This window comes from Nicotiana tabacum, chromosome 11 (assembly GCF_000715075.1).
Source record: "Nicotiana tabacum cultivar K326 chromosome 11, ASM71507v2, whole genome shotgun sequence".
In the NCBI taxonomy this organism is placed as follows: domain Eukaryota; kingdom Viridiplantae; phylum Streptophyta; class Magnoliopsida; order Solanales; family Solanaceae; genus Nicotiana; species Nicotiana tabacum.
Window position 1 is genome coordinate 170,958,001 of NC_134090.1, and position 27,432 is coordinate 170,985,432.

The following is a 27,432-nucleotide window of genomic DNA, read 5'->3' on the forward strand; positions in this document are numbered from 1 at the left end:
AATGCAGCACAACAACGACAGTCCAGCAACACAGGAATAGACCAGTAACAGTAGGAATAGCAGAAAACCCAGGAGACTACAAACAAGAAAGAAGCTTCAAGCTTCGATGAAATAATAGCAATTAATGCTGATTTCAAACAATGAAGGAAAGTAGAAGATCTTTTTTCAGTTTTTATTCTCTCCTTTTGTTCTTCAATTTCTATCTCTCAATTCTCTTCCAAAATCTTCTCCTCCCTTAAGTGTCAAATGAGTCCTCTTTTTATATCCAAAGCAAGACCCCCTTTTTACCCCAATATTCTTCTACTATGCATCTTTTAACCTTTTATTATTATCTATACTATTTCTAATTTTTACTTAAGTAAAAGTAGTCAACATGGACCCCACGGTTCCCTCTTTTTGAATGGTCAAAGAAGACATCATCGTTAACCTTTTCTTTTTACTTTTATCATTATGTCTTGTCTCCCACTACCCTATGTTTTGTCCCCCACTATAATTAAATAAATATGCAATTGGTTAATTTCCGTATTACCCCTAAAACTACTGTTACTGCCCTGATTCAAAAATTTGTTCAAACTTCAAAAATTATCTAAGAACTAAAATTAAATTACCAGCTATAACCAATTCACATAATCAATTAACAAAAATATAACAGCTACAACCAAATTCTTAATCCAATTTAATCAACAAATTCAAACTAAACGATGAACAACAAAGAAACAACCGGAATTATTTTGACTGGATAATATTTTTAAACAATATCCTATTTTCAGATTCAACAACAATAACAAACAAACATATTCAATTTACTAAGTTTAAATTCCACTTAAGCTTAAACGGAGCAAATAAACAGATTCGAATCACTAAACTAAATAACCAATTGATCCTCAAACTAAATCTAACAATATTACAGTCAAGACGAGGGATTCAAGTTATCAAACTAACATATTTCTATATTAAAATTAAATCTTTTTAAACGAATAAAAACAAACTGAAGAAATAATTAATTGAAATTCAACTTGAATCTAACAATATTATAATTAAACTAACAATTTCTTTATTAAAAATAAGCAAGAACAAATGAAACAAACTGAAGAAATAATCAAGAAACGATAAACACGAACAAAAACAAGGATCAAACAATCACTGATCTCAGATCCGAGAAAATCAAAATAAAATACGGGCAGAAATGAAACTTAAACCCACTAACCGGATCGGAACGACGACGAACTCGAACGAAAATAAATCTGCCCGAAAACAATTATCGTACCAAAATAACTTGACGCCGAAGACGACCACGAACGGACGATCGAAGAAGATGGTCGGTTGGCGTCGTTTGAAGACGACGCAGTGGCAGCGAGGATACAGTGAAGCAGCAGGCAGCAGCAACGAGCTGGAAGACGCAGCCGTGGCAGCGAGGTGGTCGTCCATGGCTGGACGTAGCAACAACAACAGTGACGACACTGCAGTGGCTATGACGAAGGAGAAGAAGCAGCAGTGATGGTGGTTTGGACGTGAAGCAGATGCTCGACGAGCAGAAATGCAACAACACTGCTGCTCGTCAATGGTGGACAGTGGAGGAGTCGTTTGAGAAGGTGAAGCAGCAACAATGAAGTGTTGTGGTCGTGCGTCGTGGTGGGCTTGGACGATGAAGAAGACGACGCAGCAGGGGTGGTCGTTGAGGGTGGTGAAGCAGCGAGAGGGAGGGGCAGCCATGGCAGCTGGAGGGGAGGTTGAGGAAGATGATACAGTAGGGGGGAGCGAGTAGCTTTTTTTCTAGATTTAGGGTTTTATTTGTGAAATGGAAGATAGGGAGATATGAGTGTTGGGTCTTTTGGGTTATGGATTGGGTCGACCCGGTTTGAAATGGACCGGGTAGTAGGGGAAGGTTGGGTATCTTTGGGTCTGTGACTTAACATGGAAGAAAAGGCCCAATCCGATCTCTTCTATTTTTGTCCTTTTCTATTTATTCAATTTCCTAAATAATAATAAAGCTAAAATTCTAAGATTAAATTATAAAATCAAAAATTATCTGGAAATACAAATTAACTCTTAATAACAATTAATACACAATTAAATAGCGATTAACGATAAAATCACACAATTTGGATATTAAATGCTAAAAAAAGTGCAACGTACATTATTTTTATGATTTTTCATTTTGTAAAACACACTTAATTAAATATTAAATGCAAATGTGACATATTTTTATATTTTTTATTACTTTAACAAATAAACATGCGCAGACAAAAGTACAAATAATTATCCGAAAATGCTATAAAATTCAAAAATTGCACACAAAAGAAAATTGTTTTATTTTGAATTTTTTGGGAGTAATTCTCATATAGCGCAAAAATCACGTGCTCACACCACTGAACTGTATAATTACATGTGTCAGACACGTGCTATCCCATTTACCCTTAGCATTTACATGTCCTTAGAGAACTGAATTATTTGAGTTTGTTGTGTTCATTCTCAAATCAAATTCTCCGAGTTAGATCAAACTCAATGTCTTCTTTATTCATAACACTTTCTTAAGTTATCCTTCGTTTTTCTTCGTCTTTTTCAGTCTTCCATGTCGAGCTGCTCAATTTATTGCACTATTAGACGGTCAGTTTTGTTTTTTCTGGGGTTTTCCTCTATTTATCGAACCTTTTGTTTGGATGATTTTATTTTCAAAATCCGGACTTATACTGAATTGAAATTATTTAAATTCTGTAAAGTTGTTGGCTTGTGATTTTCTGTTTTCATCTTTTGGGATGGTGTGGAATAGCGATTGGTGGTTTTGGAAAAGGATTTGTATTTATGTGCTTATCTTTTTGAAATGAGGGATACAAACATATTTTCAATGCGAAAATTTGGAATTATTGAAATGCTTTTGTACAAATTTTGGTACGAGGCATGGTTCGGGTAATTAGGAAGCTTTTACAACTGGTTGACTTTGGCTGACCAAAATGGCTTATCATATGATTTCCCCAAAGGTGGCTTATATGTGTAATACGTGAGATGCATGGTTTAATTAAAGGTAAAATAGATCAAAAGAGAAACTTTTTGTAATGAGTGTAACTTTTGTAATAAAAAGTACTACCCATTGTTACCAAATATAAGCTAACTCAAACACTAGCTAAATGTCTCTACAAAGATTGCTGCTATTCAGTACTAATATAACTATTATAAAAGTATTGTTAAGGGTTATTCCTTATTAAATCTGTTATCGAATAAAAAAAACTAAAATTTTCACAAGTCAAATTGTGTTGCCTAAACTAAAAATAATATTTTGACATATTATAGTAGTTGACTTTCATAAGACCAGGAGATGTTTTTGAGATCCCAACTCCAGAGTCAGATTCATCGTCGCGCTATATACACATGGTGCGAAATGCAAGAGTTATCTCATGCCTCGCTCCTGTTTAATATTTCAATTGTATATATATATTCTCATGCTTGACTAAAATTTTCATGCTTGTATACATATTCTCATGCTTCCCTCTTTAGGCAAAAGAAATGAAACTAACACAATTGATTCTATTGGCAAGGCTTGGCAGAGATGAAAGAAATTGGTTAGCATTGTAGTTGACAATCAAATTATGGCAGTCAAACCTCATAAATATATCTCATCAGTTTCTTTCAAAATGCTTCCTAAGAACTTAGTGAAATAACCTGTTACATTAAATAGTTCATGCATAATGCAAACTTCTTTCTGGTTTTAGGGTTAGGCTTGAGTCCATAATTACAGTATGTTACATTTAGCATGTAGCGATCTTGTGTGAAAGTTGGATATCAACGACTTTGTTTGAACAGATTATATTCTCTTATGTGAATATATCATTGATATGTTTAACTCATATTTATAACAGAGCGGAAGACAATGCGTTGACAAGCTACTAGAGACCACCTTAGTGCCTACAACAGTAGCAACATGTTTGATGGTTGGTCCAAGATAATGAAAAAGTTGGATGGATGATGAAAACAGTAAATCATGTTGCTAAATACTCTTAAAATCACATTTTTCTATGTAGACAAAAAGTCCTGACAATATATAGTAATGACGGTTAAAAAGCATTTTAGCAAAACTTGTTAAGTGTGCCAAAACAAATTCCATGACTATCTATAGCATTATAAGGGTTTGACTTTACTGCGGTTGGGCCCGTACAACGCACAGGCTAACCCTCACTAATATTAATATATGGTACTACAATCTTCTCTATTTTCTCTCCCTCTCTTTCTCTCTCTTTTTGAATCAAGTGATTCTTTCAAAATTTATTAAATATATTTTTCTAATTTTATATCTATATGAAAAATACAATAAATATATTAAAATACCCGATTCGTTTGCCCAAACCCATTATCCGACCCATTATGTGTCTAAGAACTCTTTCTTCTTCATTAGCTGAATTGTCCGCCACACTGTCCAACAGTCTACTGACGCCGCCTTTCCTCCGCCTGTTCCAACTTCGCGCTCTTCAGGTTCTTTTCATTAACCAACTATTTTACACTTCTCATTCGACGAATAGCATATCTACTTTCTTCTCTTTTGTTTTTGTTTTTTTTTTAAATTTCTTTTGGGGATTTTTCGTGTTTACTTTATCATGTTCTTACAGCTAGGAATATTTTACAAAAGGAGGACAGAAAATTGAAAACCTATGTATTTCGATTCCTGTATTTATACCACTAATGGAAATGGTATGAGAAAAAAAAAAGGATTTGCAAGTGTAGAACATAGGTAAATTCAAAGTTAGATTGTTTAATTTTTAGGTCTTCACACCAAGGAAGGTAGAAGAAAAAAATAAGCAAGCTTGAAACTGGAAAGTAAAGATGATAGTAAGTGTGTGTGTGTGTGAGAGAGAGAGAGAGAGAGAGAGAGGGAGGGAGAGGCTTAGGCCTTAGGGTTTAGGGTGGTGGATAATTCAGCTAATTAAGAGGAAGAAAGAGTTCTTGACACTAATGGGTCGGGTAATGGTTTGGGGTAAACAAATAGGGTATTTTAAAATGTCTAATGACCGTCCACGTGTCTATTGTAGGTATCGGGGTCTGGGTCTTTTAATGGATTAGGGGTATTTTTGTTCAAAAGTATAATGGTATTACAATAAGGGTATATATATAGTCGAAGGCTCAAATGGAGGGAAGGTATAAAACACAATTTTTGAAAGTAAAGGGGAAAATGTCACACATTTCTAATCCGAGACAGGAGATCTCACAAAATGTTTCATTTGATATTGCAATTTCCTTTTGGCAAATCGAAAGTTTTAGTGGTGGTTTCAATGTTGTTAACGGAAGTTATTTTACTTTTGAAAAGAAATTTGGTTGTTACAAACTGTGGGCAATTTTAACTTTTAAGATATGTCTGCAGTTAATTATTCTGCTCGTGCGATATGCCGTATCTGGTTCGGGAGCATCTATTCATTGGCAACATAGGCGATGCAGCAGAAGTTCTTGAGCATGGTAGTGATGAAATTATGCATATCTTGTCCGTCCTTAGCTCAACTTCAATATCCTTTTTCTCAGAATGGCGTTCTGGGCTTTCAATACCAGCCAAAGAGATTCGGAAGGAATATGTTGGGGATTCAGGAAATGCCAACGCTATAACTGATGAGAATAAGAGCTCATCATCACCTAAGAAACTCCTCTACTCGTTAGAGCATGCAGGGAAAGATTTGAAGTTTGTAAGGATGGTTGCGCCCTTGAGAGACATGGAGAATGAGAATTTGCTGGATTCTTTGGATGCTTGTTTGGATTTTATCGAACAAAGTAGAAAAGAGGGGTCTGTGTTGGTGCATTGCTTTGCTGGTGTATCAAGAAGGTATAACTTCTACACGGCTCGTTGTTTTTTGGGTCAATTATATCCTAATTTCTGGATGCATGGGACGTTCTTTTAAGTCCCGATGGACCTCCACCCAGTAGATTGGTCGGGTTTGAAGAATTGTGTCAATCTTTGACTTGATAAAAGTTAATCAGAGATATAATATGGATATTACAAAACCATTTACAAGTGAAGAAGCTTATACTACATATCAGAAAAGGGAAAAGCTCTGACAAAGTATCATTATTTTATAAGAAGCTGTAGCTTCTTTTCAGTCCACATGAAAAAGCAAGATATTCAGTTTTTCTCCAACATAATTGTGGATTAAACCACTTAATATGGATGCTTACTGATTCTTGATGATCTAAAATCTCAATCGATAAGAAATGCTCCGTGCTTTTTTCTTTTCCCTTGCTGATATTATACATGATCTTCACTTTGACTTACTACCACCAATGCACCATTTCTTCTCGGATCCCAATTCCCTTATCAGGATCCCGCTGTCATTAGATGTAAGAAAGAACTTTTTTTAGTTGCCGTAGCTGACCTGGCAAGTCTACTACAATACCTCATGAAATGAAAATATGTCGAAAGATTCAACGAAAAAGATGTGTCTGATGTGGACTTCTACCTTTTAATACATTGAACAGTTCGTGAGCTATACTTACCTATCGTAGAGGATTCAAATTCATACAATGGCTTCTTTTGCTTTTCTTCATGAATCACTTAAATTAATTTACTGCTTAGGCTGTGCTACAGTTCAGCTATAAAAATGAAATTAATGCATCACGACTTAGTACTTACTAGTTTAAGCAATTACATGCATCATCAGCCGGACCTTACCCTCGCATTCTTTCTCTCTCTTGTTACGATAAAACTTATCCATTAATTTTAGTTGTCAAGTTTTGGAAAATACGATAGAGTGGATATTGCTTATCAATAACTTGCCAAACTAGTAAAATACGAATTGAGTTTTGCTGCGACGTAAAGATGCAAATGGCTCGATTATGTTACCATAAAGAGATAATATGCTGCTTTCAATGTTGAAAAAGTAGCTTTGGTAATAAGCTATTGAATCGGACTACTACATTGTACAATATTTTCTCTTTCTTTTTGGTTGAAGACGTTTGTGTTACTTTCTTTGATCTATCTATCCATGTGACAAGCATAAAAATGGGTCTTAGATGATGATCTTTGCTTTGCAAAGAAGAACTTGGTCAACCTAACATTTAAAATTTTCATTGGCTTATACTTCTTATTCTTTCTTTTCTTTTTGGTGGGGGGTGAGGGGGGCTGCGCCCTAGGCCGAACTCTATCATGATTTAATCTTTTTGCTTAGATGCAAAGCTCCTCTCCCATGTCTATCAAATTGACTAATAGTAGTTATGCCCTTCGCGGCCAATATGATCAATCACCAACATAAATTGGTAAGTTTTCTAGAGTTATTATTTGGCTTCATTATAAACTCTGGTTATGTTACAGTGAATTGGGTTATCTAATATATTTGTTCTAAACAAAGCTAAATGGAAATTCGGCGATGACGAGATGGACTCCTGCTCATTTCCTTTTCAGTTAAATTGTGTTTGATTGCCTAATGTTTCACGTACTTTTAGACTCTTCATAGTTTTATGCCGCAATTCCATATGTCTCAAGGTACTTCTGTGTTTGTATAAAGGAATGGTAATTAAATGATCTCCGATAATATTTTTTTCCACTGCTGTGGTTATTATGTACTTTTCCACTTGAATGTAAGAATGAAGGGAGATGCTTCTCCGTGTATGGCTCTCTTATGGAGGCCAAACAGCCTACATTCTTTTTGGTACAAGTTCTACTGCTTACAGTTTCCTGCTAATTTTTACCTATTGACACCCTCGTTTGCTCTTTTGGTTGCAGTGCAGCCATCATTGCAGCTTACCTGATGAAAACTGAACAACTATCTCAAGAAGGTTCGATTTTATTTTGTTTCTACATGTGGACCTTCACTATCAAAAACTTATTTTTCCTTTTATTGAGAGCATACTTCAGCATATAATAGAAAATGTTGGTGGTTTCCTTTTGAGCTGCCTGGAAGTATTACACAATTTGCTAAGAATTAGAGCTTATTCTTCTGCTTTTACACATATTGTGATCTTGAAGCTTGACCTTTTTTACTTATTATTGTTTGAAATTTCTTCTATCTTGTTTTTACAGATGCAATTGAATCTTTACGTCAAAGCTGTGAATTTGTCTGCCCAAATGATGGTTTCCTAGATCAGGTGAAATAGGCAGTAAGAAGTGATTTGTAAGCAACGGTTTATGGTGATTACTGAAATTAGTTTCCTGCTTTGTCCACTACCTGACTGGATTCTGAGTGATTTTTTTTTCTTTTGTCTGCAGTTGAAAATGTTTGAAGAAATGGGTTTCAAAGTTGATAAAGCTAGCCCCATTTACAAACGCTTCCACCTAAAAGTCCTAGGTCCACTTTCTCACTTTTCTTTGCTTATCTTGAGATTATTATTCTTATTTCATAACGAAATTTTTAAAAGAAGAAAATTAGGAAAATCCTGCATATGGAAAGGTACATGAAGTAGCTTAATGTCAAAATGATCCATCCAATAATCTATACAAATCTAGAATAGCGAATTGACTGAAGAATATGTGAAATATACAATATTCTAATGAGGACTTTCAGTTCCCTCGAGAGCCTCGGTATTGCTTTTTACCATATGAATTTGTCTTAAGGTTTTGTAATGATGGACTAATCTAACAATCCGTGCTACCAAGATTTAGCTCTTAATACTAGATTGCTTGAATATTCAGTTTATTTCATTCCTCTGACCTCAAGACTACCTTCTAAAGGTGAATTTTGTCGTGATTTATTTAAAAATTTAAAGTGTTGGAGGAGAGATACACTTAGGGGTCGTTTGGTATGAGGTATAAGTAGAAATAGTGCTGGTATAAAAATTTATTACCACCTTAATACTTTGTTTGGTTAGCAAACCTGGTATAAGTTATTCTGGGATTAAAATTAGTACCGGAATAATTTATACCTTGTAGGGGTTGGGATAGTTAGTGCTGGGATAACTTATACCTTCTTCTGAGAAATTATGCATGCATGTCATTTTTAATACAACATACCAAACAGTGGATAAAAAACAATACCAGGATAACTAATCCCAGCATAACCTGTATTCAAACCAAATGACCCGTTATAGTATGAAATTGTATGTGATATCTTGTGCTAGTTAATTTGTGGATCATGAATATTTAGGGCTTACCCAATCTTCATTGCCCATTTTTTCCTCTTCTGGTTCGTCAAGAGGCACATTGCCCAGGAGCCGGTGGTCTAACATGTGATATATGTGGAATGGGAGACCTCCAAGAATTATCATAGCAAACTTTTTATGAAAAATTGATGTTCTATCTGTCTTATACCACAGTTGTGAAGTAAAGGAGCCATGAAAAATATGTGGATTAGAAAAGACTATGATCCAAATAGTATCCTATAGAGGTTTAAAAGTGTCTTGGAGAGATTGGATTTGTAATTTTGTATGGCTAACCAAGCTATTCAATGTTATAGGGAGGCATGGAAAGATGCAAAATGAGTGGACAAAGAGTACCTTTGTGTCGATATATAAGTCCAAGGATATTCAAAGGAGTGCGAACTATCTTGGTATAAACTTATGAGTCATACAATTAAATTTTTGAAAGAGAGAGAGCGAACTATTTTGGATTTATGCTTGGTAGTGGATATAAGATAGAGGCTATTTGTTGTGCAGAAGGTTGGTGGAAATTTATTACAAAAGAAGAAGGAGCTACACATGATATTCATTAACATAGAGAAATCATATGATAGAACGCCAAGAGAAGTCCTATGGTTGATGCTTCAGAAGAAAATAATTTATGGAGCTCTACGGGATAGAATGCAGTAGGAAGATAAATGGAAGGCTAATTATATAGAACGACTGTGAGATCAATGATGTTAAATGGTAGTGAATGTTCGGTCTATTAGGCTAACACACATACAAGATAAGTGTTGTAGAAAAAGCATATGTTAAGATGGATGTACGACCAAACAAGATTAGAAATCAAGTCTGGCAAAAGTTGCAAGTACTACACTTACAGGATAAAACCCTTTTAAATATTTGACGGCACTTGTTGCTAAATATCAATAAATTACATTGACCAATAAAAAAAAGAACACTTACGAGGATAAAACGAGAAGAAGATTACTTAGTTTGTTTGTCATGTCTTTACGTAGACCAAAAAAAAAAAGCTCCGTTCTGTAGCTGTAACATTATGATGATTGAATGTGCTAAAAGGTTATTAGATAGACTTCAAGTGATGGAGAGAAGTTGTCGTAAAAGATTTATCTCTCAGATTTAATAGAGTTAGCTAAAACCGAAACATAAGGGCAATAAATGATCCATAAAGGTAATATCAACTAGTTGTATGTCGGTATGCAAATTAGTGCAAATTTATGAAATCTCAATAGTTTTAGAGAACCCCTTAACTAGCCTTAAAAGCATATTATTTAAATATTGGAACAAAATTGTCCAAATAGAGCGGAGCAGATATAGATGATTTGTACTGCCGATCCCAACTAGTTTCACATTATGGTATAGTTGATTGACAAGATTTGACTTGTGAAGAAGTACCCCTATTGTTTTATGGGTATCCCTCTTTAGAAACATTTATATTTTCTCCTAGTTTTTTTTTTTTTGAGAAGAAAAAAAAAACTAATTTCTCCTAGTTTCGTATATACTAATTTCATTTTTCAAAATTCGCTGCAGTTGTATCTATCAATAAATCATTGTCTACGAGTTTTTTCCCGAAACCTTTTAGCTTGTTTGTGTTCAAGGGAATAAAACTTGATTAAGGCTCTTCATTTTTTTATGGAACGACTTGTTGAATTAATTGGTAAAATTATTACTAGCTTGTATCATTGCTTCAGCTGATTAGAAACTTTACGCCAGATTCATTGTTGTGGAGGATTGAAGGAAAGAATTACAAGTCAATAACATCTTGTTTGGATTTCCAGATTATGAAATTTTATTGATCAAACTACTTGTGAAACTAAGCTGCTGTCTTAGTAGGCTACAAATTGAGAAACTTGACTAGAACCATGATAATAAATACATTATATTGCCCTGTCTGATAAGGATGAGCATGAAATAAACCTTCCACCATCAACAGTGTAAACTATGGGAGGCAATTGCAACATCTTGAACTTTGCAAAAATGTATGTTGCCTAACAAAATTGTATTTTATATTTCCACACTTGAAATAAAAAGATCTTTTTAATGTATCAGGTGATAGTTATAATCGTGGAGAAAGAATAGACACCTCTAAGTTTGGGGCTGATCCAGGCTCGGCAACGGAAAGCATTCCCTCAGATGCGGATGTGTCCTTGACTAAGGAAACAGCTCCTGCCCGAGTTTACCGCTGCAAGAAATGCCGGAGAGTTGTGGCGCTGCAGGGGAATGTTGTAGATCATGTTCCCGGGGAGGGTGAGACAGCATTTCAGTGGCATAAAAGGAGAAGTGGCAATCCTTTTAACAAACCTGACGACGAGTGTTCATCTGTCTTTGTTGAGCCTTTAAAATGGATGAGAACAGGTACTGCACACTAGTTCACCCCTTTATTTCCAGGATAACATTACCTAGATATGGTCGACTCAGTTCGTGGAGCAGGAATTAAATGCAATATGTAAAATAACCCGAACGGTGTGTCAGAAAAGATGGGATTAATTCAGCTCATACTGTTACTATGTCTAAGAAACCTCGACTTAGATATACTCTTTCCTTTTTTTTGAAAAAATAAATAAATATTATACTCTCTCCTGAGTCACGGAGGTCTTAAAGCTAGACACATATGAGGACACATTTGATATGATGAAATCCTGTTCAATAACTTTATGAGCATTATATTTGTAGTCAGGTAATCTTCTATATGCAAGACTTTTGTCCATAGGACACAAGGGTAACAACTTGGATCCTCAGTTTCTCATCCTTCTATGTTGCCCCTGTGCATTATTTGTTGTACGCATGGTTCAACATGAGAACTGTAGCTGGTTCTTATTTGACAGATTATATTGCTTACAAACAATTCCTCTTTCTTTGTCATACTTTTGAACAATGTTGGACTTCTGCATTGCACCCTTTTCTGATTTGCCTCGAAAATGTTGCCTGCAGTTGAAGAAGGTGCCTTGGAGGGCAAGCTTTTATGTGCGCACTGTGAAGCTCGCTTGGGTTACTTTAATTGGTCAGGTATTCAGTGCAGTTGCGGAAGCTGGATTACCCCTGCTTTTCAACTCCATAAAAGCCGAGTGGATATCAGCAGCATGTGAAATTTTACAAAGGAAGAAGGTTCTGGCATGGAAATACTAATACATTGGGAACTTATTATACATTAAAACCAAACTAATCTGGCTTTTATACAGTTTTGAGAACCTCTACAAAGATAAAAACTAAGGGAACCAATCCCTCTTACCTGTTCTTTCATATAAATTACTTGGAGGCCTGGGACTCGGCTGCTGTATGCATTCATGAGCTGTATAATCAAAGTATACCGAGTGAATGCACTTTGTTGTCCAAAGAATGATTTATCTGGACAAGTATATACAAGTTGTGTCTATCTATTTGTCAAAAGCTTTTAAGATTCCTAAATTAAAGTACATGTACCGTCCCTGGCAAATTTTTTAAAAGTGAATTATTCAGATTCAATACAATAGACCCTTGTGGTCTGGCTTGGTGTATCGAGGTGCCCTTTAATTAGAGTTGGTGAGTGAAGGTGAGACTTGGTGTAACTGGTAAAGTTGTTGTCATATGACCAGAAGGTCACAGGTTCGAGCCGAGGAAATAACCTCTTGTAAAAATGGTGGGTAAGGTTGTGCACAATAAACCCTTGTAGTCCGGTCCTTCTCTGAATCCCGCACATAACGGAAGCTTAGTGCGCCGGGTTGTCCTTCAACCAGAGTTGGTGAGTATTATTGCAGGGAAATATTTCAATTTGAAAATGAATTCTTCTTCATAACTTGCCTTATTACTTATAAACTGCATGCAAATTTATTTCTTTATTTCCTTTTCCTTTTTTAATATTTCAAAAAAAAATTATAATCTCTACCTAACCGAATAAATATTGTAAGTCTACGCACTTAAAAGAAAGTGTGTCGTGTCCACACTCTTTGTCACATCAGTATTCCGGGGTGAAGGCTTTCACTAACTGTAGGTTTAGTTGTCATGGCCTTATTTTCCCTTTCCCTTCCTCAGGGGCTATTAAATTCTCCTGAACTTTTCACGTTTTTTTTTTTTTTTTTGAATCTCCTTGATAATAATCTTGCCTCTGCCTATGTCCTTTCTTGATCCCCTATGTACTAGAAATTAAGTTAATAATAACGAGGGTTCATTAGCGAGGCAGGATTGGGGGGGGGGTAATTTGAATTGGGAATATAACAAAGCAATGATGGATTGATCAAAGAAAAATAACAGATGATCCATAAATGGATTCTAAATTGGGTAGATCTTTAAAGTATACTAAAAGATAGTTTCATGGTCTATTGAAATTCAAAATAGAAGAAGAAATTATTTTGATAGGATTCAAACGTACACTAGTCTATATATGTAATAAGATCACGTTAATTGTAAACTCGCTAACTTTAAATTTTGAATTTGCCTCTATTTTCGACGAGAGCTCTAAATTTAAAAATAGTACATGTGGCACCAGGAAAACTTAAAGAATGTCAATTAAGCACAAGTACTTATTGAAGTATTTAACTATGAATTTTATGAGTACAGGGAGAAGCAATGCAGTTACTTTATGAGCTGTATTTCCCACCTGATGAAAATGACATCTTCTTCACCAAACTTATTTGAGAAACTTGCACTCAACTCCTCCCAACTTAGGGAATTCCAACTTTCACCCATGAACTTGCATTTATTATTTCATTACGTACTTGTAAAGTTTGAAATTGACGTCATTTTTACATTTTAACAAACCAAGGACCCCCAAATTAGAAAGAAGCTGTGATTATTAATCCACTTATTATAAAAAATTACATGTGATTATCTTTTAGCTGATCTGGTTGGATAAAGAATTATACTATCATTACATAAATGTTAAACTCTAATTTTTTAAACTTTTGAAGTTCTTGTCAAAGTCGAAAATCAATATATTTTGAGAAATCCATCCAAAATATGGGTTGATCCATCCTTTGAGTTAATTCCTCGGGAGAAATTCAAAAATAGCTAGATTTACAAGTGTTCAGTTTCAAAGGTAATAGAAAAAAGAAATTTAACCACTTTTCATGTAAAGATAAATTTGAACGAAAATATTGTTCAAAATTCGGAAAAATACTCCAGTATAATATACCGGTCCAACATAATATACTGAGGTTTGGAGCACCGGTGCTCCAGTCTCCAGTATATTATACTCGACCAGCAAAGTATACCGGTCCAGCATAATATACTGGAAGTTCATACACAGATGCACCGAACTCCAGTATATTATGCTGGACCGGTCTCTGTTGCAGTAAAATAGTGGCTATTTTTCATTGACTTGGCAAACGCTGACTATTTTTGAATGATCAGTCCGAAAACTGGCTAGACCGTGCTATTTTAACTAATTCCTTCTGTCTGATCCAAATCTTTGCAAAATAGAGTCCATTATTATATTTTTCCCAAGATTAGATTGAACAGATTATCCTCCAACTGGATCCTCCTGTCATTGACCTAAATGCCAACTTTCTCGGCAAAATCCACCGCCCAACTAAAGAATTTTCCTTTCTTAATGTTGAACATTTTTTAAACGGAAAAGGACCAAAAATACCCCCTAACGTATTGAAAATGGTTTTAAAATGCCCTTTGTTAATCTTTTGGTCTAAATATACCCCTAACGTATTGAAAATGGCTCAAAAATACCCTTAACGTTTTATTCTTGGCTCACATATACCCTTGAATCTAAAAATACCCCTAATATTGAAAATGGCTCAAAAATACCCTTAACGTTTTATTTTTGGCTCACATATACCCTTGAAACTAACAAAACATGAATGGTAAATTTTTGGCTCACCTTCCATCAATATACCATATATTTCCTTATATGTATTTTATACCACATATATAAATTATATATATACATCATAACACGCGTAAACAAATAAAATATCCCATACATATTCTTTAAAGTTGTGCATTTTATAAATTATATATACCATTATTATATAATTTATCACATATACTATTATAATAGAAAATATATAAGAACTATCGGTCGAAGTTATAACATGTTAAAATAAGGGAGCGGTTCCGCTCCATTACAATTTGTTCCATTAGATGTCAGTATAGCTTTGAATAAGTAACATATGTCTTTGTTAATTTTTAAAGGATGAGATTTTTTTAATTTATTAATTCTCTATTATTATGGTTAAGTTTCTATTAATAAACAAAAAAAAATGTATGAATGACACCATTCATGTTTTGTTAGTTTCAAGGGTATATGTTATAACTTCGACCGGTGATTCTTATATATTTTCTATTTTAATAGTATATGTGATAAATTATAGTATAATAGTGATATATATAAAGTATAAAATACACAACTTTAAGGAATATGTATGGGATATTTTGTTTGTTTACATGTATTATGATGTATATATATAATTTATATATGTGGTATAAAATACATATAAAAAAATATATGATATATTGATGGAAGGTGAACCAAAAATTTACCATTCATGTTTTGTTAGTTTCAAGGGTATATGTGAGCCAAAAATAAAACACTAAGGGTATATGTGAGCCATTTTCAATACGTTAGGGATATTTTAGACCGAAAGGTTAACCGAGGGCATTTTTGAGCCATTTTCAATACATTAGGGGTATTTTTGGCCCTTTTCCATTTTTTTAATTGTATGCATGCATGTGCAAATAGACAATGCAACAATAATATTTTATCATTTAAAAATAAAATTAATAGATCATTAATTTGTTTAGTTCCTCATTTATTTTGATGTATCAAGCTACAAAGTCAAAGCTGGTTAAGTACTATAATCATGAGGCCCCGGCTTCAATTCTCACTAAAATGTGAGTTTATGTTCAACTTCTATATTGATATTCCATATTATCAAAAGTCGGATGAGAATTTAAATTTTATGAGTTCGAAGTTTTACCACAACGGCCTCAAATGCTATATTCTTAACATAAGATGAACTCCACAAAATATAACATTAAAGTGTGTTCTTCAATTAGTTTCCTTAGTATTGATGTCCTTTTTTTTAATTTCTTATTTTGTGGATTATATGAAAATTAATTTTTCCTCCACATATGATGCCTTTTTATGCTTGCTTTGAGCCTAAATCTACCTAGGGGCAAGGCTGCGTACGCATTATTCTTCCTAGTCTCTAGATCCATTTGTGAGAATATACTGAGTATGTTATTGTTGTTGTTCTGTCGATTGTGTTCTTGTGTGATAATATTCCTTTAAGATGATTTCTTAATTTTGGTTGCTTATAGTTGTGATGAGTGTTTCATCTTCTAGTTATAATCGTGCTAATATGAATTCTTGAGACAAATATTTGTTCTCATTATATTTGTTAATAATGAAAAAAATGCTAACATACCTAAAAATGCTATCTAATAGTTACAATTACGTACATCTTGCATCTCTTATTTTAATACAATCAAAGACCTCTTTTTTTAAGTGTTTTGTTTTTCATCCAGTGTCGATAACTGTATTGGAGCTCCGATTAATCCGGATTCGCGTCATGTAAGACTTATTAAAGGGGCTGTATTTTCTATCAGATTTTTTTAAATTTTCAGAACTCGAACTTGAAATCTTTTATTAAGGATGGAGAAATTCATTTCATCAAGTTCGTAATAACTTCCAAAAAATTTAGAGAAAAAGAAAAACATGAAGTTTCTTAGAAGCAAGAAAGAAAATGAAAGAGAATGGCTAATTGAAGTCTCCAAGGGGTATAGGAACATTAAGATAACAGCCAAACTCAAAGCTCTCTATCAAGTATTAATCATTCTATACCTTCGAAAATCAACGTCAACTCAAAATCAATTATCGCTATACTACAAAATCGCAATTATCATCTCTATCATACTTATTTGTACGAGGTGTTTATAATAATCTTATTAATATATGATATTATAAAATTATTTTATATTATAAATATTCTAGGCAAATAAATTTTAATCGTTCCTAACTGCATGAGACTATAAATTGAATTAAAGAATTGAGTAATAGAAAATATGGCTGAGTTAGGAAAGTAGTCATCACAGCTGGCAAAATATTATGCTATATATTCCCCCGGATTTTTATCACATCGTTTTGTAAATAATTTTGTAATATTAGCATCATTAAATGAATTATACTTAGTTTTATACAAAATTGACTATTTTTTTTAGTTAATTTTATTTTTGAGAAAAACGTATAATAGTCTATCTCCTTTTTTTTAACCCCTCTCCAGGGTGACTCGAATCCAGGACCTAACGGCCGTGGGTGGAGGTGCTTTTACCAACTGAGCAAGTCTCACTTGTCTAATAATCTATCTCTTGAATGTTATTTTTGACATTTTGGAATACATATGACAATTTAATTTTAAATCCGGGGAATTTTTCGTTCCATTTAATAGGTGAAAAAGGTATTATTTATTAAACTCTAAAGATTAATGGGATTAAATGAAGTTTACTCTCCATATATTTCAATTTATGTGGCATACATTCACTTCTAGTATGTCTAAAAAAGAATGTCATACTTTCTTATTTAGAAATAATTTAATTTTGAAGTTCCCACTTTTGCCCTTAATGAGATAAACTATAGCCATACAAATGTTTTTGGTTTGTTTTAGAGCATAAATTTAAAAAATTTCTTGCTTTTTAAATTTTGTGTCAAATCAAACACCGCTCATAAATTGAGACGGAAGAAATACTAATAAAGCTACTATCGTTTATAAAAGAAAAAAGAAAAAAAAAAGAAGAAAATGAAAGAGAATCTAACGTAGCACAAGAATACGACAAAGTAAGGGCGGCTGAAAGGAGAACAAGTGTAGTTTGGTTAGAGATATTCTACGAACAGTATGGACCCACAAACCAAAAGGAAAAGATAATGGAATTTTGCCAACCAGCAATATTAATGGTTCTTATACCTTCAAACTTCTTTTCAAATATAACCAAATTCTCACTTGAATTGTATTCTCTTTGTTACCTAAAATTGTTTTCTCTTGAAACCTGTGTTGTCTTCCTTTGAAACTCGAACTGTTTTTCTTGTTCTCTAGGTGGATGCCTAATTACCAATATTTTAATTGTATTCCTTCCCTCTGAAACTTGAATTGTTTTTCAGGTGGGCTCCAAATTTTGCGGGCAAGTCTTAAATGATATATCGGACCTATACCGGCCTCCGGAATCAACATACGAGCCTGATAGCCATGGAATCAATCATTAATTAGTTTTTTTAAATCTTTAAAACTTCAGATTAACAATTTCTGATAAAAAATTAGGCAGAGCATCGCGTTTGCTTGGAGAGCGACGCATTTGCGTAGAGTTATTTCTGGAGCCAGCAAAATTTGTTCTTCGCGATCGCGATGGTCTTTCCGCGATCGCGATTAAGGAAAATCGCCTGGGCAGAATGTATATAAAGTCATCTTCGCGATTTTTAGGTCATTTCTTATCATTAACTTCTTTTGGAGTAACGGTAAAATTATTTCCGTATGAATTATAGGTTATGAGTTAGAATCATAAAATCAGTCACTGATACTTGTACTCGGATAGACTGCCTACATCACAATTTTTGAGAGTTCGACTCTTCCTCGAAACTCGCATGAAGTGAAATACTTCGTGCACCGGCCAAACCTCTTTTGGATGGTAGACATGAATAGTGGGAGAAGAAACAGTACAAGAAATAAATCCTGTCTATAAGTAACCTAGATCTCAAGTAATTTCTAATCAAATCATCAAAAGAATAATTACAATATTCGAATTTGAGACCTTTCACTCAACTAAAAGATCCAGAGAACCATGAAATTGAATGAGCGTTGCTTATCAAAATGACCATAGATTCTTCAAGTGGATTTCTTCTTAATACATGTGATATGTGGTTTCTGAGTTGAGAAAGTAAATTCTAAATAATATTTATATTTAGTTTTATTTATACTTGTTATTCACACACATATTGTATAAGGTTCGAATTATTATCTCGGGTTGTGATGATAACCTGATGATGTATAGATCAGAAGTCCGAGGTTCGGCTCATTGGAGGTCTTGTGTTCGAGTCCCAGTAGGAAGCGCATTCTTTTTAATGAGCCTTATTACACATTCAGATTAGTTGAGCCTTAATACAAATATCGTAGACCGAATAGAAAACTAAATTTTTTAAATAAAAAAAAAAATCGGACGCACTGAATTTTGTCGAACCCGCAGACTCATAGTTGGATTTGCCACTGTATATATGTGTGGCATCTGTTCATACCTTAATAAGTGACATACTATTTAATAAAAGAAAAATGCTTTATTTGCTGAGTTGAATAGGTTATGCCACTTTGAATAACATAGGCAATAAGGGAATCAAAATTCATATTTATTCCCCAGGTGTCAATTGAGGGTTAAAAAGAAAAAGAAAAAGAAAAAGAAAGAATAGACATACCACTTAATTTAATCATTCATGTTACCAGGAGATAATTAAACAAATGACCCTGAAGACTCCTGAGTTCCTCTAAAACAAAAATAAAAGAAAAGCTAAAAGATGACATTCCGATGCACAAGTATCTCCTATTCGGGATGCACCCCAAGGGGCGTGACAAGACAGTTCACCCTAATACAAGCATTAGTGGCTGCTTCCACGGTCCGAATCCCGCAAGATCCGGGAAAGGGCCACACCCCAAAGGGTGTGATATAGACAGCATACCCTAATGCAAAAATTAATGGCTGCTTCCACAGCTTGAATCCGTAACCTATATCACACGGACACAACTTCACCGTTGCTCCAAGACTCTCCTAAAAATAAAGAAAAGCTAATCGATAATAAATCTTCTGAAAACATGGAGTTGCATTCCTTGACTTAAACAACAAAAGACTATTCAAAAATATCAACACACTACTTCCCAACTAGTAACTATCAAAAATTAATAATTCATTTGACAAATCACTGCCTCCATTGTTGACTATAGTTCTATTAGCTGAAAGCCATAGCCTATATAAGGTAATAGCAAAAGTACTACTAGGTACTGATTGATCAGCCTAACTTGAAATCACACACTCAATTCTGCACCAAAGGAATTCAAGAAAACATGTAGAGGCTCAATATGAGTAGCAACTGAAAAGATATATTGAAATATAACCTCAACTCATTGAAGAGTATATAGAACAAAATCCCAAAGAAATCTTATTGTAAAAAATATAAGAATATGAAAAATTTACATTGAGTTATAACAAATGCTTCTTTCTTCAATCACTTAATTGTTGAAACAATGTGATCAGTCATCCTTCCTACTCATTTCTTTCCCCATGGGACAGGGGTTTTCTTGCTGTTATCTTGAAACTAATGGCTAAACTATATCCAATATATCGATAAGAATTCGAAAAGAATTAACTTTGGAGCAATTGCATGGCAGAGAATAAGGTTACGCCACTATCCGCTCCTGGTCTATGTACATTTGTTCCAGCCATGGTGGAATGGTGTCGCGAACACTGCCGCGCTTCTGCTCTGAGCTATATAGCCCGGTACCAGTGGAAGACACATCTTTGACCAAGGAATGAACCCACGAGACGTCTGGCTCATTGACTTGAGATGGTGTGATTGGTGATCTTGTTGGAGCAGCATTTCCACCGCGAAAACCAAAAGATTGAGATCTCTTGAGCTTGTTCGTGTCCTCGCTATTGAAGCCCCACTCCAGTTTCCCAGTCGGGGAGCCCCAATCCGACATATTAGATGACATCAAAGGTGGTGAATTAGCAACGCCATTGGGGCCAGAGCGATGGCCAATTCCACCGCGATCTATAAAACTCTGGCTGCGTTGCTTTGCAAAAGCAGCAGACCTGGAGTTCATGACAGCTGCAGCCACTGCTGCTGAAGAGTCGAATCCATACGTTGAAGGCTTTCTCAAGGGAGATGATGATTGAGACATGTTAGAATAGCTTCCTTGAAATTGGTTCATGTTTTGCCGCATCTGAAGCCCGGTTGGAGATTGCAGCTGGGAGGTGTTACTTGTCACCTTAGGTGAGAGACCTTGCATATGAGAAACCGATGGAGAATACAACTGAGAACTGGTGTTTGATGTCATTCTTGGAGATAGGCCCTGCAATTGGGACAACAATTGAGAATCCAAGGATCCAAAAACATCATCAAGATTAGTAGGCTTCATATCACCCATCCTGTTATCGTTCTTCCAATAGGATGGGGAAGAGAGACCAGCCATTTCATCGATCAATTGCTGCCTTAGTTGCTGCTGCGTGCGGATGCTTTCCAAGCCAAGCATTTCCATATCCAAGTCCAAGTCTCGGGCGTTCAGAGACGTCTTTAGCCTACTACCAGGAAGCTGTAGTGCAGGCGGGGTGAGATTCACCTTGCCCTGCCACATGTTTCCGCCCATTGGAGACGAACACGTAGCAGCAGGAGACATCGGAGGTGTTGAAGTAGTAGTAGTAGGCAGCATCATGGAAGACGAACCGAGCGCCAGAGGACTCAATGTTGACATGTCCATAGAACTGACTGGAGTCGCCTTTGGAGAAGGAATAGCTGAACCAGTGGATGCATATAACGGGCGTAGCTCTTCCTGCTTGTGAGCAAAGAAGCAAACTTTCCTCGAGCACCCAGTCTCATCCTTGCAGAGACGGGTTCTATATTGGGCAGGATGAAGCCATGACTCAAATACACCATGAGCATACTCACAAGAATCGCCCTTTGCACAAGCACCTTTCTTGAACTCAGGACACGGGACACAAGTATAGTTATACTTTCTAGGGTCACGCCTCCTGGCGTTCTCCCCTGGATGAACGAAAGGGCATTCGGTCCAGTCATGAGAATAAGCCCTAGAACAAGGCTTAACCTTGAAACAATACATCCTGAAATCATCACTCCCATAAATCCCATCGTTTATATCCGGCAAGGAAGTATCAATCGGGTACTCCTTCTTCTCGCTTCCTTCTTTTGTCGTCTGAATCACTGCTTTTCCTTCTTCTTCCTCCAGCTCAGCAAGCTCAGCCAAGCTACCATTCAACAACAGCTCGAGCGATTTCCTTTTCGAATTCCTCAACCACTTAGGATAAGAAGCAATCACATCACATGGCCTGTTTCCACTTGAATCACAAGCATTAACATCTGCAGAAGCATCAACCAAGATCTTGACAACTTCAATCGACGATTCAGATCCACCAGCTGCAGCACAGTGAAGAGCAGTTGCACCATCAGATCCACAAGCTCTGTTGACATCAACTTTCCCAGTTCCAATAATAAACCTCAAAATCTCAATACTTCCATACATAGAAGCAATCATTAAAGGAGTTCTCTCCTCAAACCCCATCTTTTTCGAACCGAATTTTCTACCATACCAAAAGCTTAACTCATCAATCCCACAACCCTTTTCCACTTCACATATGAATCCAGTAAGATCATCTGAAGCTGACAATTCAAGCAATTTAGAGCAATTTTTACTAACCCCATCTTTCTTATCCATGTTTAAATCAAAAGGACAAACTTTACTCTTTGAACCACTGCACATCAATTCCTGCAAGTCATAAAAAAAATTCCTATATTTAGATTTGGCACTAAATAAATACCCATATAAAATCTCAAATACCAAAAGTAACAAACTGTATATATCTACCAAAAGTAATAACTTTTCAAGTAATTAAAATTGTTCCTAGATTCAGATTTGCCACTAAACTAAACCCATATAAAATCACAAATTTAACAAACCATACATCTAGAGAAATACTGAATCAAGAATGTAACTTTTTTTATTAATTCAATCAACCCATCAATTATTTTAAAAGAAAACCTTCAAAACAAGAAACCTCAAGTGAACTATTTTAAAGTTTCAACTAGATCAAGAAAGTACATACAACTAAGTCAATAAAAATTGAAACTTCATCATATTTTTCCAAAAGACTTCATACCCATCATCAGTATTTACATAAAAGAACCAAAACCCATACTAGAAAATTCTAAATAAAATAAAAAAGAGACAAAACCCATAGTAGAAAATTCTAAATAAAAAATAAGAGCAATAAATAGTGAAAATAAATAGTACCTTAGAGATGGATAAAGTTTGTTTGTTGTAGAAAGTTGAAGAAATATAAGGGTGTATTGAATTATTTGAAAGAATGAGTTGTTATGTTTGAGTTTTTTGTGTGAAGAGAAGACTGAAGGGGTTGAGAGGTATATATGAGTCAGAGGAAAAGAGAGGAAGGAAGGAGGAAAGTGAGACTTTTCTTCTTTCTTGGTGTGTTCTTTTTTAATTTTCTTCATTGGTTTATTGGTCAAAGTCAAAACTTCAAATATGGTCCACTATAATACATACCACTTGTGTGTCTTACTGGTTTCCACCTAAATTCAAATGCAAATTTAGATGAAATTCAAATGGAAAGGCAAATGCAAATGAAATGAAAATGAAATGCAAAATGATAAGGAGTAATAGTAGTGTAGTGTTTGGCAATAGGCATACTATTCTACCCTCAATGAGAAACTTTTATAACCATACAAATATTTTGGACCCCTTTTTGATTTGTTTAGGACCACAAATTTCAAAAGTTTTCATTTTTTCTTAAACTCCGTGTCCAGTCAAACAGGTTCACATAAATTGAAACGGAGGGAGATGTAGTAAGAAATTTATTAATTTTTATTTTATTTTATGTGGTAATATTTTTCATTTCGATCCGTTCTAAAAAGAATTACAGCCTTCTAATTTTAAAAATAAATTTTAAAAACTCGTAATAAGAATATTTATAGCCAACATAATTATTTATAACTTATTTAAATTACAAGTTTCCATTTTTTTAAATTTCTTTCTTAAACTCTATGGGTTTGTTGTTATTGTCCCGAATATAAGTAAGGTCTGCGTATATCTTCCTAAATTTCACTTGTGAAATTATACTGTATTTATTATTATTATTGTTATTGTTGCTTGTAGATTCCATATTTATTCGCATTTTGCTACATAAAATTAGAGTTGTGTTTGGACATGAATATAAATTTGGGTTGTTTTTTAATTTTTGTGAGTGACCTGAGTGAAATTTTGAAAAATGACTTTTTGGAGTTTTTTAAATTTTTGAAAAATTCCAAAATTTATCTTCAAGTGAAAATTAAAAATTTTATGGTCAAACAGTGATTTCAAAAAAAAAATCTTATGTCCAAACGGGCTCTTCAAATCATTAATTTGCCTATGTGTGCATCTAATATTTATACAAATAAATGCGAAATAAATACTTTTTATACCACACATTTAATATTTAATTATAGCTAAATAATAAATATTTTTATTTCAAGTTATATATATTAAAATTAAGTTATTTAGCTTCATATAAATATTGAGTGTGATAAGTAGTTACCACATAATTATTATCTACTGAGTTTTTGACTAAGATTGAAATTTTCAGCGCGTCTTAAGTGGGACCCAAATACACGTCAGAGCTCCAATATCATTAGACCGCCTCAACGGGTTTGTCCTGTCACGTGTGGGTATTTCTTTCTGAAGTGTTTTCTGAGAAATGGCAGACGCGCCCCGCGACTCAGCTCTCAATTGTTTTCTTTTATCAATTCCTTACATCTGTTTTCCACTTTTGTCATACTTGGTCCTCTATGGGCCAATCCATTTGACTCAGATGTCACAAATCAAAATGCCATATTTTTACGTTAAATTAAGAGATTATCTTATCTAAAATCTAAAATAAGAATTGAGAGTATCTGCTCCCTTAATTTCTTGCAAAAATGAGGGCGTCATTTGGATATACATGATTGAAAGAGGAGGCTACTCCAATATCCAGTGTTGTTGTTACAACCAGCCTCCTGGAAACAGTCTCTCTGCCCCTCGGGTAGAGGTAAGGTCTGCGTACATATTACCCTCCCCAGACCCCACTTGTGGGATTACACTGGGTTGTTGTTGTTGTTGTTGTTGTTGTTGTTGTTACAAGCAGAAGCAAAACCAAAATTTAAAGTTTATGAGTTTAAGATTCTATGCTAGTATTTGAACATAAATTTGATTTTAGAACTTGAAAAAAGAAATTTTGAGGTTATGTTGAAAAATAATTTTTGAAAATTAAAGTTGTGTTTAGGCATGCATATTATTTGAAAAAAAACTAAAGTTTTGTGCGTGAAAGACAAAATTTCATCCAAAACTGTCCTAAACTAGTTTTGGGGAACTTGAAAATTCTTGAATTTTTTTCCCCCAAAACATGATCATATTTCATAAACAAATAATGTTTTCAATATTTTTTTTTTTTTGAAAAATTAAAACCAAAATATATGGCCAAACGAAAGCTTATCTTTAAGTTACCGAATTTTAAATTAGTAATAATTTATACATATTCAATATATTTCTTAAGTCAAATATATTGTTTGAACTAAAACTATTGATTTCAGCCGAATCAGTACATTCTACGGTCATCCCCAGCAACAAAATAAAAAGTAAGAAATTATTTGTATTCGAGATTTATATCCAATCAAATAATCAACACTCCTATAAAAAGTTATAAACAAAAGTGATAATATATACATTTAATTGGTTAAATGATTAAAACCTTATACAAACATTTAATTTACGTTCATTATTTTGGTGTAAACACCGGGCAAAATAAATATTTATGTACGTAGAATAGTTTGCTTTGACTCTGTTGTAACGAATATCTCGCTAGATTGTATTATGTAAATTTAGAACAACCATTAATTTACTCGTTGTAAGAACGAGCTCCTATATACAGGAAAGTTTGAATTCAGTGACGTTGTATTTGAGTTCGAAAAGATCCATTTTAGACCAATTCGAAGGGCTTAGAAAAGTCAAAACTCCGAAGATCAAGTGTCAAAGAGTTGTTAACACCTGAGACTGGGCAATCAAATTGTGCTTTTTATGATCGAGGCTTGATATCGACTCACAGGTTTAGGGGTGACAAACGGGTGGGTCGGGTCGGATATGAGCGGGTAAAAAATGAGTAATTCAAAAAACGAATAAATTATCTGACCCGACCCATTTGTCATCTTATGCGAATCCCCGAAAACCGGTGACAAGTTATGGTTACTGTAGATAATTAGCCTCTGCTAAGGAGAAACTCGTAAATCTCCTAAACTAGTATTTACTGTTAAATACTTCAATTACCATAATATCCAATTCTATAAGGATATTAACTTTAACCTACAATTTTAAGGTATCAGTGTCGCCAAAAGTTGAGATGAATAAGATCTTTCTACTCTTAACTAAAGCCTAATAACTTTTGAGATTCGAGCCCTGAGACAAAAAAGTTTTTTTGATAAAGAGTGTTTTTTCTTTTAAGGTATACCATGTGAATCTGGATTAATCGAACGTCGAGAACAACTATATATCGCATATTAAGCGGGAAACCAAAAAGGTGAATATTAAAAGTTATATATTCTAGTTACCAACTGAACACTAAAGGATGTGGTGCAGTGGATGAGACTGCTCTTCCTTTAACCAGAGGTCTCGAGTTCGAGCCCTGGGTATGAAAAAATCCTTGATAGGGAGCGCTTCCTTTCGAATGGGGCCCTACGCGGTACTAATCCGGATATAATCGGGCTCCAATGCAGGTACCGAACACCAAATGGGAAATCAAAAAAGGTTGACGTGTTACCAACAAACAACTGGGCTGTGGGTGGGCTTTATGCGCGTGGGGTTGGACAGCACCTTGTACCGGGAATAACCAGGTAAAATAACCCAAGATGAGTTGAAAAGTCTTAACACTTTCCGCGTAATGTTCTGCAATGTTTCCTTTATATTGGCACTGTCCAAGTAAGTAGGGGCGGTGCGGTGCTAGCGTACGAAAATAGGGATTCGGTTTATTCAATAGTTTTGATTCAAAACTTAAAAAATTTATTAAATATATATTTCAATTTTGTGAATTTATTTTCTTTTTAGTCCGTGACAAAAGGAATGATTTATTTCCTTATTTGAAAATAATTTATCTTTATGTAATAATTTATAGCCACACAAAATATACATGTTTCATTTTACATTACAAGTTCAAAAGTTTTCTCCCTTTTCTTAAATTATGTGCCTAGTCAAATAAGTTTACATAAATTAAAACATAGGGAATATAAATTATTAATTTAGAATCCAATCACTTAAAAATATTAGAATCCCGAACTTAAGCTTCAAATTCTAGTTCCGCTTTTGCAAGTAGGTTTACCTGAGTTGGAGCACATAGACTTACACCAAATGCTGTAATTTTAACCTGAATTCTCATTTTGTTATTTCTAATACCTCAATCACTAGGACATCATCCTTGGGGACAAAAACCAATGAGATAAAAGGGGCAAGCTTTTGAATTAAATTAGGTAGTAAGTAACTTTCATGAACCAATTTTCGTTAAAAAGAAAAACCAAACTAAAAGGCGCATGTATAATAATATCACAATTCACATATTACAGAGGTAAACCTAAACAATAGTTTATAAATTTATTTGACTTAATTTGATTTTTTTTCAACGGCATAT

At 34.3% G+C, this 27,432-nt stretch overlaps 2 protein-coding genes across 2 annotated transcripts; one reads left to right on the plus strand and one right to left on the minus strand.

Moving 5' to 3' along the window:
• The first annotated feature begins 4,325 nt into the window (after window positions 1–4,325).
• LOC107797943 (uncharacterized) lies at window positions 4,326–12,501 on the plus strand. The gene is made up of 7 exons (XM_016620866.2): window positions 4,326–4,464; window positions 5,348–5,797; window positions 7,691–7,743; window positions 7,988–8,052; window positions 8,174–8,252; window positions 11,089–11,394; window positions 11,971–12,501. Exons 2-7 carry the CDS (start codon window positions 5,370–5,372, stop codon window positions 12,123–12,125), a joined length of 1,086 nt encoding a protein of 361 aa, XP_016476352.1. The 5' UTR covers window positions 4,326–4,464; window positions 5,348–5,369; the 3' UTR covers window positions 12,126–12,501.
• A 7,634-nt stretch (window positions 12,502–20,135) lies between these two features.
• Window positions 20,136–23,248, minus strand: LOC107811706 (zinc finger CCCH domain-containing protein 29-like). The gene is made up of 2 exons (XM_016636694.2): window positions 23,025–23,248; window positions 20,136–22,499 (listed from the first exon to the last, which is right to left on the minus strand). Exon 2 carries the CDS (start codon window positions 22,491–22,493, stop codon window positions 20,397–20,399), a length of 2,097 nt encoding a protein of 698 aa, XP_016492180.2. The 5' UTR covers window positions 22,494–22,499; window positions 23,025–23,248; the 3' UTR covers window positions 20,136–20,396.
• Window positions 23,249–27,432: the final 4,184 nt, after the last annotated feature.